At 47.1% G+C, this 14566-nt stretch overlaps 1 protein-coding gene across 2 annotated transcripts in view; it reads right to left on the reverse strand.

Moving 5' to 3' along the window:
- Window positions 1–14566, reverse strand: part of LOC126183770 (uncharacterized) — a 675939-nt gene that overhangs the window by 53867 nt on the left and 607506 nt on the right. For both annotated transcript variants that reach the window (XM_049926002.1, XM_049926003.1), the window contains exons 4-5: window positions 13395–13628; window positions 1673–2063 (exon numbers count right to left, since the gene is read on the reverse strand). In XM_049926002.1, the coding sequence (XP_049781959.1) occupies window positions 1673–2063; window positions 13395–13628 (625 nt within the window). The remainder of the gene's footprint in view (window positions 1–1672; window positions 2064–13394; window positions 13629–14566) is intronic.

The raw sequence follows: 14566 nt of genomic DNA on the forward strand, positions 1-14566 counted from the left end.
GTTATGTATGTCAGTAGTACTTTTTGTTGTGAACTGGTAGGAGCCAATTCACGGAGTTGGAGGAAGCCGAAAGGCATGCGTTTAAGCTTACGCAGGCTGGTGTGAGATCTGGAAAATGACAAGGAATTATAGTAGCCAAAAATAGTACATAGCTTCTGGAATACTTAACTTAATCCATAATTGGAGAACATCGCTCTTGATACATAACTACAATCTCAATATAAACTGGTAATGGCGCCTTGCTAGGTCGCAGCAAATGATGTAGCTGAATGCTATGCTAACTATCGTCTCGGCAAATGAGAGCGTATTTGTCAGTGTAGCTTCGCTAGCAAAGTCGGCTGTACAACTGGGGCGAGTGCTAGGAAGTGTCTCTAGACCTGCCGTGTGGCGGCGCTCGGTCTGCAATCACTGACAGTGGCGACACGCGGGTCCGACGTATACTAGCGGGCCGCGGCCGATTTAAAGGCTACCACCTAGCAAGTGTGGTGTCTGGCGGTGACACCACACTTTTCATTATGGTCCATTTAATTGTTTTAAGCTGTAGAGAATCTGCTAATGTATTCATGTTTTCCAATATTCTGCTGCAGATCTGAAGATGGTCACCGAAACCTGTAATCTGTTGACAAAAATTTTGTGGACATAGACCTAAAGTAATGGAAATTTATTCGATATTCGGATCACTGTTTTATTCGCGTAAATGTTGCAGCTTGTGAAACATATGTAAACTGGCAATCATGGGCGTACCCAACGAGGGGCAGGGGGTGGGGGCAGCTGCCCCCACCCTAGAAGATAGTAGCAGTTTTTCACTAGTTTACTGTTTTATTTAATAAGAAATGCTGCATGTTTTCTCGGATTGTACAAGTGCGTTCTTGTATTTAAAATGTTTATTAAAAGCAGTTTTTCACTGGTTTACTCTTTTATTTAATAAGAAGTGCTGTTTGTTGTCTCGAGTCCTTGTTACCTGAGACTAGTATGACCTGCCCCCCCCCCCCCCCCCCCCTGTTCAGATCCTGGGTTCGCCCTTGCTGGCATTCTTGATTTCCCTCACATCATACGCGACATTTGGTGAAGAAGTAGTGTGATACTAACTACGACTACGTGAACACTGATAATTCACTCTTACGCCAACTGGCACCAAATATTATCTCTGACCTTTAGAATCTGTAGATGGCCAATGTGCAGCTGAAACTGGTTGTGATTGTTATTCTTTCTTAACTGTATCTAAAACAGAAGTGTGTAGTATATTAATTATATCTCTACGTAAACAGAATGTAATTAAAAAAAATTATCTAGACAATGGACGTAAGTTTGTAGGTGCCCCTCGCACTTTTTTGAGAGAGTACAAATACTGAGGAACTGTAAGTCTACTCGTGTGTCTTTGTGTTTCAGTGGTAAAGTGCCAGACTACAGACCCACATGTACGGTGTTCAAGCCAGTACTAGTGATTTATTATCTCTTTCACCCCCGGTAGTTATTGTTAGTGTGAAAAAATGTTCAGCTGTAGCATAGTTCAGAGTCAGTGTTAAACTGTAGGCCACTACTGGTTAAGTCAGTACTAAAGTCAGAGGAAATCAGTGGCGCACTACCTCCAGTGGGGTAGGTCCTGCTAACGCACTGTAGTGTTCAAACTGACCTTCGAGTTGATGACAGCGTGACCTTTAAACCTACTTACCCAGGATATCAATGAAGGTGAAATTGGAGAGAATAAGATTCTGCAGGTTTCCGCCTATGACACACAGCAGTGGTAGGACGCCTGCTTCGAAGTCGAGCGTGAGTCCATCACAGTTGGTGAGTGAGAGGGCGCACAGGTTCTCGAAGAGCATGAACTTGTAGAGGGCCTCGGAGGGCAGCCAGGCGTTGGAGAGCGCGACGGTCTTGGTGTCGGGGCAGAGGCGCGTCGCAGAGTCCAGCTGGTGCTCCTGCGCGCGCTCCGTTGCCGACAGCAGCGTGCTGAGGCGAAGCCGCTCCGGCCGCGGGCTGCCCTCCTCCGACAGGCGGATGCCCAGCCCCGACAGCAGGCGGTGCTCCAGCTCGTGGTCCCACGTCTCCAGCAGCTCCAGCGTCTGTGCAGTCAAAAATGTAGCATGACTCCAGTTCGTCGTCTCAGGTCTCCAGCCTGTCCGATCAAAAATACACTATCTGTTCAAAAGTATCTGGGCCACTAGATGTCATGAGATGTGAATCCGTCAATGTAAGTATTGTGCTGTCAGAAGAGAAGCAGTAACAGCAGAATGGGTCAGTCAGGAAAGCTCAGAGACTTCGAATGAGGACGAGTCACGGGATGTCATCCGAGTAACAAATCAATCGGGGACATTTTGACCCTTATAAAGGTACCCAAGCCGACAGTTGGTGATGTGACTGTGAAGTGGAAACGCAGGGGATGAACCACAGGTCAAGCCAATATCAGACAGAACTCACCGTGTGTCAGTAGAGAGTCACCGTGTGACTATCGAGCATTACGGAGGGTGCTTGCAAAAAAATGGCGTGAAATCAGTGGTGGGAAACATTTGTGAGTTCCAGAGTGCTACTAGCATTCCAGTTGGCAAAACGATTGTGCATAGGGAGTTAAAAGAAAGGACTAAAATGGCCGAACACATGCCCATGAGTCACACATTTCTGTAGTCAATACCAAGTGACGCTTGAGGCCATGTAAAGAACGACGCCACTGGACAGTGAATGCATGGAAACGAGGGGTGGGAGTGGTGAATCACGCCATACTCTGGGTCAATATGATAGAAGAGTTTGGGTTTGGTGTATGCCTACAACACGTTGTCTTCCATCACATGTAAGGCCAACAGTGAAATACTATGGAGGTATGTAAAATGAGCGTTTGGCGTCATTGGCCAGGAGGCCCATTGCGGGGCAGATGCGGTCGCCTTGGTGCAGGTCTTATTACATTTGACGCCACATTGGGCGACCTGCGTGCCGGATGGGGATGAAATGATGATGAAGACAACACAACAACCAGTCCCTGAGCGTAGAAAATCTCCGACCCAGCCTGGAATCGAACCTGGGCCCGTAGGACGGCAATCCGTCACGCTGACAACTTTTTTTTTTTTAATCTCATTTTGTTCACTTTTGTTCGTTGCATCTGCTCGGGGCGGACGTCGTAAGACATCTGTTTAAGTTCGTTGTTGATCGTTTAGCTCAGTTTTTTTATTACAGAGGGCTGCTAACCCTCTGACCGAATACGCTGAGCTACCGTGCCGGCATAAATCTCACTTTGTTTCCTTTTCTTCGTTGCATCTGCTCGGGACGGACGTCGTAAGACATCCGTTTATGTTTGTTGTTGATCGATTAACTCAGTTTTTTTTATTGTAGAGGGCAGCTAACCCTCTGACCGAACACGCTGAGCTAACGTGCCGGCAACCACTCAGCTATCGGGGTGGATACTATGGAGGTGGTGTTATGGTATGGTTTTTTTTTCATGGTTAGGTTGTCGTCCCCTTGTTATCCTTAAGACAACGGTAAATGCGGAAGAGTAGGAACACATTTCACAGCATTGTCTATTAAGTTTAGAAACTTAGCCGTTTCGGAAATTCTCCCATCCCTGGCTCGAAAGCCAGTGATCATGCCCTTTTGGAAATCACATAAATCGTTCAGTTTCTGCATTATGACAACGACTACACTGTTTTCCGCTCCCCCGCCCCCCTCCCCGATACACTTTATATAGACTCCACTGCTAGTGCTGCCACCTCCCGTCTGTGAGTGATTATTGCTCGTTGGCGTCGAACACAGGCGGTGGTCGCGTTAATGTGACTAGAGCGTGTAATACTTCTGTGGGATAATTAATGCTAGAGTGGGAAATATCCCCATTTTAGTAGTAGTGCGAACAAAGGGAGAGAAGACTGTAATAAACGAAACGCGACAGCAAGGAGATAGACTATGCAATCAAAAGTATCCGGAAACCCTCAAAAACATACGTTTTTCATATTAGGTGCATTGTGCTGCCACCTTCTGCCAAATACTCCACATCAGCGACCTCAGCAGTCATTGGACATCGTGAGACAGCAGAATGGGACTCTCCGCGGAATTCATGGACTTTGAATGTGGTCAGGTGATTGGGTGTCACTAGTGTCATACGTCTGTACGCGAGATTTTCACATTCCTAAACATCCCTAGGTCCACTGTTTCCGACGTGACAGTGAAGTGGAAACGTGAAGGGACATGTACAGCACAAAAGCGTACAGGCCGACCTCGTCTGTTGACTGACAGAGACCGCCGACAGTTGAAGAGGATCGTAATGTGTAATAGACAGACATCTATCCAGACCATCAGACAGGAATCCCAAACTGCATCAGGATCCAGTGAAAGTAATACGACAGGTGGGAGGTGAGAAAATTTGGATTCCATGGTCGAGCAGCTGCTCATAAACCACCCATGATACCGGTAAATGCCAAACGACACCTCGCTTGGTATAAATAGCGTAAACATTGGACGATTGAACAGTGGAAAAAGATGTGTAGAGCGACAAATCACGGTATCCAATGTGGCGATCAGATGGCAGGGTGCGGGTATGACGAAAGACCGGTGAACGTCATCTGCCAGCGTAAGTAGTGCCAACAGTAATATACGGAGGCGGTGGTGTTATAGTGTGGTCGTGCTTTTCATGGATGGGACTTGCACCCTTGTTGTTTTGCGTGACACTATCATAGCACAGGCCTACATTAATGTTTTAAGCACCTTCTTGCTTCCCACTGTTGAAGAGCATTTCGGAGATGGCGACTGATTCTTTCAACGCGATCGAGCACCTGTGCATAATGCACGACCTGTGGTGGGTATTTTACACGACAATAACAACCCTATAATAGACTGGCCTGCACAGAGTCCTGAGCTGAAACCTATAGAACACCTCTGGGATGTTTTGGAAAGCTGACTTCGTACCAGGCCTCACCGACCGACGTCGATACCTATCCTCAGTGCAGCACTCCGTGAGGAATGGGCTGCCATTCCCCAAGAAACCTTCCAGCACCTGACTGAACGTCTGCCTGCGAGAGTGGAAGCTGTCATCAAGGCTAAGGATAGGCCAACACCATATTGAATTCCAGCATTAGCGATGGAGGGCGCTACGAAGTTGTAAGTCATTTTCAGACAGGTGTCCGAATATTTTGATCACATAGTGTACATGTCTATCATAGATTATGTAATAACCAGCGACAAACTAGAAGGAATAGCAAGAGACTCCAGAGTTTTTAGGAGATACGATGTGGGATCCCATCATTTTGTAGTAATAAGCAAAATAGACATGTTCACAAAATGGAAGAGGAACTGGAAGTTACCAAAAGAACGAAAAGATGATGAAATTTCTAAAGTATGTTTGCTTAACGAAGATGGGGTGTGAGACCTTTATCAAAGATGACTATACAGCAGAACATATCAAGCGCGAATGGAGCAATATAAGAAAAGCAATAACGAAGGCTGCTGATGAGGAAAAGGATTTGACAAAAAAGGGGCCTCAAAATCAGAACATCAGACATTGGAGCGAGCATAAAGCTCAACTATAAAGCTTACCTTTTATTATCTTACTAGCCCGGAAAAAGAGGACCAACAGAAGAGCAACTCAAACAGCAGCAACATCTGCCCCAGGAGCATGAGCGACTGCGCCAGGAAGTAATCGTTAAACCATTTAAGAATCATCGGTCGAAGAAATAGGTGTCACTACGCTTGCAACCTGTGAATGACTGTAACGAAATAACTTCATGTCAGCCAGCTCCATTGTAATTATACCAGCAGGAAAGTAGCAGGCGAGATGTGGGACCAGCAGCCGTAATTACGACAGTGGTTCATAATCCCAGCGCTGGTCCGGCGAGCCATCCGGTGGTGATAACACGGACCACCGTAATTATTCACCCACCCAGAAACACGGTGGATGCTCCTAGGGGAGAGGATGCGCACGGTGTTGCCTTTACAGATGGCCACTGTCGACATGCTGCCAAGCACCGTGCTTCAGCCTCGCGATGAGCCACTTCGCCATTACTGGTGCTACTCAAAACTCCACGAAACATCGTCACGTTGTGGCATGCTTAGCGCTCTTTCAGGGAGGCAATTATTGAACTACATGAAAAAAAAGTAAGTTAGTTACAAACTACGGCGTGCAAATACTTCATTCAACATGTAAACGTCAATACAGATATTCGGATTTAGGTTATGACATGTTCGATATGCCTACTATCATTAGCGATGATGTGGCGCAGACGAATAGCGAAATTCTGCATGACCCGCTCAAGTGTCGGAACATCGATGCTGTCGATGAGCTCCTGAATAGCTGTTTTCAGGTCAGCAATGGTTTTGAGGTTATTGCTGTACACCTTGCCTTTAATATAGCCCCCGCAAAGAGGGGCGCATGTGTTCAGATCCGGAGAGTGTAGCGGCCAATAGAGGCTCATGCCAGTGACCTCTGGGTACCTCAGAGCCAGAATGCTGTCCCCGAAGTACTACTCCAGAACATCGACCCTCTCCTGCTTCAATCGGGTCGAGCTCCGTCTTGCATGAAACACATCTTGTCGAAATCAGAGTCACTTTGGATAATGGGGATGAAATCATCCTCCAAAACCTTCATGTACCGTTCGCTAGTCACTGTGCCATCAACGAATATCGCACCGATTATTTCGTGACTGGACACTGCACACCACACATTCACACAATGAGGGTAAAGAGACTTCTGGATCGCGAACTGCGATTTCACAGCCCCCAAGTGTGCCAATTTTGCTTAATGACGAACTCCTTCAAATGAAAGTGGACTTCATCGCTAAACAAACCATAATGCACATACCAATTCCCATCGTGCCTCGCGGCCAACCGTGCAGTGTGAACGTCCTAACGCAAACCGTTTAGAAGTTATGCGATTTTATTTTATATAGTTCAATAATTGTCACCCTGTAACAACACGCATTTACACTACTAGCCATTAAAATTGCTACACCAAGAAGAAATGCAGATTATACACGGTTATTCATTGGACAAATATATTACACTAGAACTGACACGTGATTACATTTTCACGCAATTTGGGTGCATAGAACCTGAGAAATCAGTACCCAGATCAACCACCTCTGGCCGTGATAACGGCCTTGATACGCCTGGGCATTGAGTCAAATAGAGCTTGGATGGCGTGTACAGGTACAGCTGCCCATGCTACTTCAACACGATACCACAGTTCATCAAGAGTAGTGACTGGCGTATTGTGACGAGCCATTTGCTCGGCCACCATTGACCAGACGTTTTCAGTTGGCGAGAGATCTGGAGAATGTGCTGGGCAGGGCAGCATTCGAACATTTTCTATATCCAGAAAGGCCCTACAGGACCTGTAACATGCAGTCGTGCATTATCCTGCTGAAATGTATGGTTTCGCAGGGATCGAATGAAGGGTAGAGCCACGGGTCGTAACACATCTGAAATGTAACGTCCACTGTTCAAAGTGCAGTCAATGCGAACAAGAGGTGACCGAGACGTGTAACCAATGGCACCCCATACCATCACGCCGGGTGATGCGCCAGTATGGCGATGACGAATACACGCTTCCAATGTGCGTTCACCGCGATGTCGCCAAACACGGATGTGACCATCACGATGCTGTAAACAGAACCTGGATTGATCCGAAAAAATGACGTTTCGCCATTCGTGCACCCAGGTTCGTCGTTGAGTACTCCATCGCAGGCGCTCCTGTCTGTGATGCAGCGTCAAGGGTAACCGCAGCCGTGGTCTCCGAGCAGATAGTCCATGCTGCTGCAAACGCTGTCGAACTGTTCGTGCAGATGGTTGTTGTCTTGCAAACATCACCATCTGTTGACTCAGGGATCGAGACGTGGCTGCACGATCCGTTACAGCCACGCGGATAAGATGCCTGTCATCTCGACTGCTAATGATACGAGACCGTTGGGATCCAGCACGGCGTTCCGAGCTTTATCAAAGTCGGAAACGTGATGGTACGCATTTCTCCTCCTTACACGAGGCATCACAACAATGTTTCACCAGGCAACGCCGGTCAAGTGCTGTTTGTGTATGAGAAATCGGTTGGAAACTCTCCACACGTCAGAACGTTGTAGGTATCGCCACCGGCGCCAACCTTGTGTGAATGCTCTGAAAAGCTAATCATTTGCATATCACAGCATCTTCTTCCTGTCGGTTAAATTTCGCGTCTGTAGCACGTCATCTTTGTGGTGTAGCAATTTTAATGTCCATTAGTGTAGAATTTGAATGCCGCCTGACGGCGTTCAAAAATTGCTCTGAATACTATGGTACTTAACATCTGAGGTCATTTGTCCCCTAGACTCAGAACTACTAAAACCTAAACTAACCTAAGGACATTACACACATCCATGCCCGAGGCAGGATTCGAACCTGCGACGGTAGAAGCAGCGCGGTTCCGGACTGAAGAGCCTGCAACCGGTCGGCTAAAACGGCCGACCCCGACGGCGTGGATCCATGGTTCTTCTATGGGAAGGGGAGGGAGTAACAGTTTGTTTTTGGTCCTCTCTCTCTCTCCCTCTCTCTGTCTACACCCTCCCCCAAAAACTAACTTCCCGAACTTCGAGAAGACATGGTAGGATGTCAATGTAATATCGCACAAGTATATACATCGGCGGGTATGTAAATGATTAGAGTTGCAATTCTGTTTGACAGGTAGAACAACCACCAAAGTGCGTTACATTGTTCTTGCATACTGTTGCTGCCAGGTCTGGAAAGGTATATATGTGGGGCGTGAAATGTGTCAGATGTTGAGTGATCGCTATGAAGGAGACGGAGGTGCTACGTAATCGTGTAAGACAGCGTTATCAGCACCTGTCACAGTCTGATAGGGGCCTCATTATAAATCTCCCGTTTGGCCGGCTGGTCGAATCACGCATTATCCATATTTGTGGGGCATTGGGATGTGATAATGGACCATTGTCGGACTCCATGCGAACGTAAAGGCAAGGATACTCGTCATCAAGCTTCCAGTCGACTATGTCTGATCACCGCAATGGAGGACTGTCGTATTTTGCAACAGGTACATCGCAACTCCTTCACACATACACCAGCCATCCGAGAACAAGTAATGGACTCCCTACAACGCTCTGTGTTATCCTGCAGCATAGGTCGGAAACTACACTTCTGGCCATTAAAATTGGTACACCACGAAGATGACGTCCTACAGACGCGAAATTTAACCGACAGGAAGAAGATGCTGTAATATGCAAATGATTAGCTTTTCAGAGGTTGGCGACACCTACAAAGTGCTGACACGAGGAAAGTTTCCAACCGATTTCCCACACAAACAGCAGTTGACCGGCGTTACCTGGTGAAACGTTGTTGTGATACCTCGTGTAAGGAGGAGAAATGCGTACCATCACGTTTCCGAATTTGTCAAAGGTCGGATTGTAGCCTATCGCGATTGCGGGTTATCGTATCGCGACATTGCTGCTCGCGTTGGTCGAGATCCAATGACTGTTAGCAGTATATGGAATCGGTGGGTTCAGGAGAGTAATACGGAACGCCGTACTGGATCCCAACGGCCTCGTCACTAGCAGTCGAGATGACAGGCATCTAATCCGCATGGCTGTAACGGATCGTGCAGCCACGTCTCGATCCCTGAATCAACAGATTGGGACGTTTGCAAGACAACAACCATCTGCACGAACAGTTCGACGGCGTTTACAGCAGCATGGACTATCAGCTGTGAGACCATGGCTGTGGCTACCCTTGACGCTGCATCACAGACAGGAGCGCTTGCGATGGTGTACTCCACGACGAACCTGGGTGCACGAATGGCAAAACGTCATTTTTTGGGATGAATCCAGGTTCTGTTTACAGCATCATTATGGTCGCATCCGTGTTTGGCGACATCGCGGTGAACGCACATTGGAAGCGTGTATTCGTCATCGCCATACTAGCGTATCACCCGGCGTGATGGTATGGGGTGCCATTGGTTACACGTCTCGGTCACCTCTTGTTCGCATTGACTGCACTTTGAACAGTGGACGTTACATTTCAGATGTGTTACGACCGTGGCACTACCCTTCATTCGATCCTGCTAAACCCTACATTTCAGCAGGATAATGCACGACCGCATGTTGCAGGTCCTGTACGGGCCTTTCTGGATACAGAAAATGTTCGACTGCTGCCCTGGCCAGCATGTTCTCCAGATCTCCCACCAATTGAAAACGTCTGGTCAATGGTGGCCGAGCAAATGGCTCGTCACAATACGCCAGTCACTACTCCTGATGAACTGTGGTATCGTGTTGAAGCTGCATGGACAACCGTACCTGTACACGCCATCCAAGCTCTATTTGACTTAATGCCCAGGCGTATTAAGGCCGTTATTACGGCCAGAGGTGGTTGTTCTGGGTACTGATTTCACAGTTTCTATGCACCCAAATTGCGTGAAAATGTAATCACTTGTCAGTTCTAGTATAATATATTTGTCCAATGAATACTCGTTTATCATCTGCATTTCTTCTTGGTGTAGCAATCTAGTATGGTGGCGACGTGGGGACTGGTCCCATCACTCCAATGTTTTGGAGAAGCACAGCGGTATTACTCCCGGTGATATGATGTAGGGACCCATCGGGTATGACTTCAGGTTATGACTGGTACTGATTAAGGGAGCTCTGACGGCACAACGGTATGTCCCGGACAACCTAAGTCCTCATGTGTTTCCTCTGACACGCCATTTGTTGTGGTACCTTTCTTCAGCAGTATAATGCTCGTCTAAATATAACACGTGTCTCTATGAACTGTCTATTGATTTTGAGGTAATACCACGTCGAGCAAGATCCCCACAGCTGTCCCACATAGATAGTGTGTGGGACCACCTCGGACGTCAGCTCCATCCCAGTGCTAGTATCCAGCAAATGAAGGACCAATTACAACAGTTGAGGACCAGTTTGCTTCAGGAGAGGATACAACGGCTTTATGACACTCTTTCCAACCGAATCAGATTATGCATCTAGGCCAGAGAGGTTGCAACATCATAGTGATAAGTTCTTTGTAAATTTTACCCGCGCGATCCGTTAAGTTTCATTATATTTCCTCTTCCCCTTCTCCGTGCTTCACGTTTTCTTATCATGCAGTGTAATTACTTAAAGGAACATAGGAACAAAAACTGAATATAGACATTTCAAAGGTTAAGTGCTGCTGTCTTCTATGTACTGGCTTGCTATCCGAGCTCTTGATATTCATATACTTGCTTCTCTTTCCTCCAAAAATCTTTTTAAATTGTCTTTTAAGCTGCAGCTATCTTTTCCCTCGTCATGCGTCTTTATGCAGTCTTGCATTTGTCCTCTAGTCATTCCTATTCAGCCATTTTGGATTTTCTGGCAATCTCATGTTTAAGACGTATGTAGTCAGTTTCGACAGCTTCATTTTCTGCATTTTTATGATCTATCCTTTCGTTAATTAAATACAGTACCTTCTGTGACACGCACGGATTTCTGCTAAAAACTGTCTTTTTATCATTGTGATCCTCTGCTGCCTTCCACGCATCTCTAAAAGCTACCAATTCGTCTTCTGTTAGTCTCCTTTCCTGTATCTGACCCCAAAGTTGTCTAGTGTTCCCCGTGAAACTCTCAACAACCTCTGGTTCATTCAATTTATCCACATCCTGCCTCCTTAAGTTCCTACCTTTTTGCATTTCCTTCAGATTCAGTCTGCAGTTCACAACCAATAAATTATGGCCAGAGTACATATCTGATCCTGTAAATGTCTTACAATTTAGAATCTGGTTTGAAATCTGAGTAAACTGAATCCGAAACCTTACACTGTCGGTATTTTTCTTCCACACATGCAACACTCTTTACTGATATTTAAACCAAGTATTAGAGGTGAGTAATTTATGCAAAATTACACCACGCTGCTTACTGTTTATCATAAGTTAAAGTCATGCTGACATAAGGCTTGATGTAGGGACAAAGAGGAAGAGAGAGAGAGAGAGAAACTGAAAACTCATTTCAAATACACTGAAGCGCCAAAGAAACTGATATAGGCATGTGTATTCAAATACGGAGATATGTAAACAGGCAGAATACGGCGCTGCGGTCAGCAACGGTTTTATAAGACAACAAGTGTCTGGCGCAGTTGTTAGACCAATTACTGCTGCTACAACAGCATGCTATCAAGATTTAAGTGAGGTTGAACGTGGTATTATAGTCGGGTCACGAGCGATGGGACACAGCATCTCCGAGGTAGCGATGAAGTGGGGATTTTCCTGTACGACCATTTCACGAGCGGACCATGAATCTCAGGAAACCGGTAAAACATCAAATCTTTCACATCGCTGCGCCTGGAAAAAGATCCTTCAAGAACGGGAGAAACGACGACTGAAGAGAATCGTTCAAAGGCATTGAAGTGCAACCCTTCTGCAACTGCGCAGATTTCGATGCTGGGCCATGAACAAGTGTCAGCATGCGAACCATTCAATGAAACATCATCGATGTTGGCTTACGGAGCCGAAGGCCCACTCGTGTACCCTTGATGACAAACATCAAATCTTCGACATCGCTATGGCCGGGAAAAGATCCTGCAAGAACAGGACCAACGACGACTGAAGAGAATCGCTCCACGTGACAGAAGTGCGAACCTTCCGCAAATTGATGCAGATTTCAATGCCATGCCACCAACAAGTGCCAGCGTGCAGACTACTCAACAAAACATCATCGATATGAGCTTTCGGAGCCGAAGGCCCATTCATGTACCCTTGATGACTTCACGACACAAAGCCTTCCGCCTCACCTGGCCAGTCGGACTGTTGATGACTGGAAACATGTTGCCTGGTCGGACGAGTCTCGTTTGAAATTGTATCGAGAGGATGGACGTGTACGGCTATGGAGGCAACCTCATGAGTCCACGGACCCTGCATGTCAACAGGTGGAAGCTCTGTAGTGGCGTGGGGCGTGTGCAGTTGGAGTGATATGGGACCCTTGATACGTCTATATACGACTCTGGTAGCTGAAACGTACGTAAGCATCGTGCCTGATCACCTGCATCCGTTCATGTCCATTGTGCATTCCGACGGAGTTGGGCAATTCCAGCAGGACAATGCGACACCTCACAAGTCCAGAATTGCTACAAAGAGGCTTCAGGAACACTCTTCCGCGTTTAAACACTTCCGCTGGCTACGAAACTCTCTAGACATGAACATTATTGAGGATATCTGGGATGCCTTGCAACATGCTGTTCAGAAGAAATCTCCACCTCCTCGTATTGTTACGGATTTGCGGACAGCCCTGTACAATTCTTGGTGTCAGTTCCCTGCAACACTACTTCAGACATTAGTCGAGTTCATGCCACCCTTGCTCGCGGGGGCCCTACACGATGTTAGGTATGTGTACCAGTTTCTTTGGCTCTTCTGTTTATCTGTACCATCACATCCCCCCACAAGCAATAACTAGTACGAAAGAGGCCCGCTTTACACTCACTTCGAAGATGTTGTCGAAGTCGAACTCTGAGAGGCAGGGCAGCGACTGCAGGGCAACTGCGGCGCCGCAGACCGTGACGCTGGTGTCAGCGACGGCGAGCCGGGCCAGGCGCTGGCAGAGGCGCGTGCCGTCCGACCCCACGCACAGCCGCACCAGCCCGCGGTCCGTCATCGGCGTCGACACCAGCTGCAGCTCCACCAGCAGCGGGCACTGCAGCCCGATCTGCTCCAGCATCTGCCCGCACACGTTAGCTCATCTGTCGTGGGGGCACTGTTGGCAGGGAGAGCTTTTCGGGATGGGAATTTAATTCGGATTCCACCTGCTCAGTCGTAGTCGCTAGGTCAATCCTCCTCCATCACTTCAGAGAGGATGAGAAGTCGTCAGAGAAACTGGGAATTTGTGACCAGGAGTGTTGTGTTGGCAGAAGAGCTAACACCGTGTTACGAGAGGAGGCCGAAAAGCACGCGTTTTAGCTCACGCAGGCTGGCGTGAGGAGGGAAGGACTATACTGACGTGAGGTCTGGAACATGACAAGGAATTAGAATTCAGAAAGCGCACATAGCTAGCTAGTTTGATACTTAACTTTAATCCATTAATGATGAACGTCGCTCTTGACGGTACATGATTCATAATATTATGTGTTCAGAAGACATATAGTAACTCAATATGGCGCCTTGCTAGGTCGTAGCAAATGACGTAGCTGAAGGCTATGCTAAATTGTCGTCTCTACAAATGAGAGCGTATGTAGACAGTGAACCATCGCTAGCAAAGTCGGCTGTACATCTGGGGCGAGCGCTAGGGAGTCTCTCTAGACTAGACCTGCCGTGTGGCGGCGCTCGGTCTGCAATCACTGATAGTGGCGACACCTATGTGCCTGGCGGTGACACCACAAGGAGAATGGTGGTTAAATGAGCTAAAGTGATGTACGGGGCAGAGAGTGTAGCAAGGGGAATTTTGTGGAGGAAGTTCTAACAATACCACTACTTGCAAAGTAGGTTAGAAATCAGATTAATAATATTGCTCACGCAGCATATGTTCGCTTTATTGGGCAACAACAAAGTTATTGACTGCGGATGGTATCGTCAAAATGGAAATAATGAAGTCACTGTAAAAAAAGTCATTAATTTTGGCACTTATCTTGAATGGATTCCCACGTAGATTTCGTCGAAGTT

Source organism: Schistocerca cancellata, chromosome 4, assembly GCF_023864275.1.
Source record: "Schistocerca cancellata isolate TAMUIC-IGC-003103 chromosome 4, iqSchCanc2.1, whole genome shotgun sequence".
Taxonomy (NCBI): Eukaryota; Metazoa; Arthropoda; class Insecta; order Orthoptera; family Acrididae; genus Schistocerca; species Schistocerca cancellata.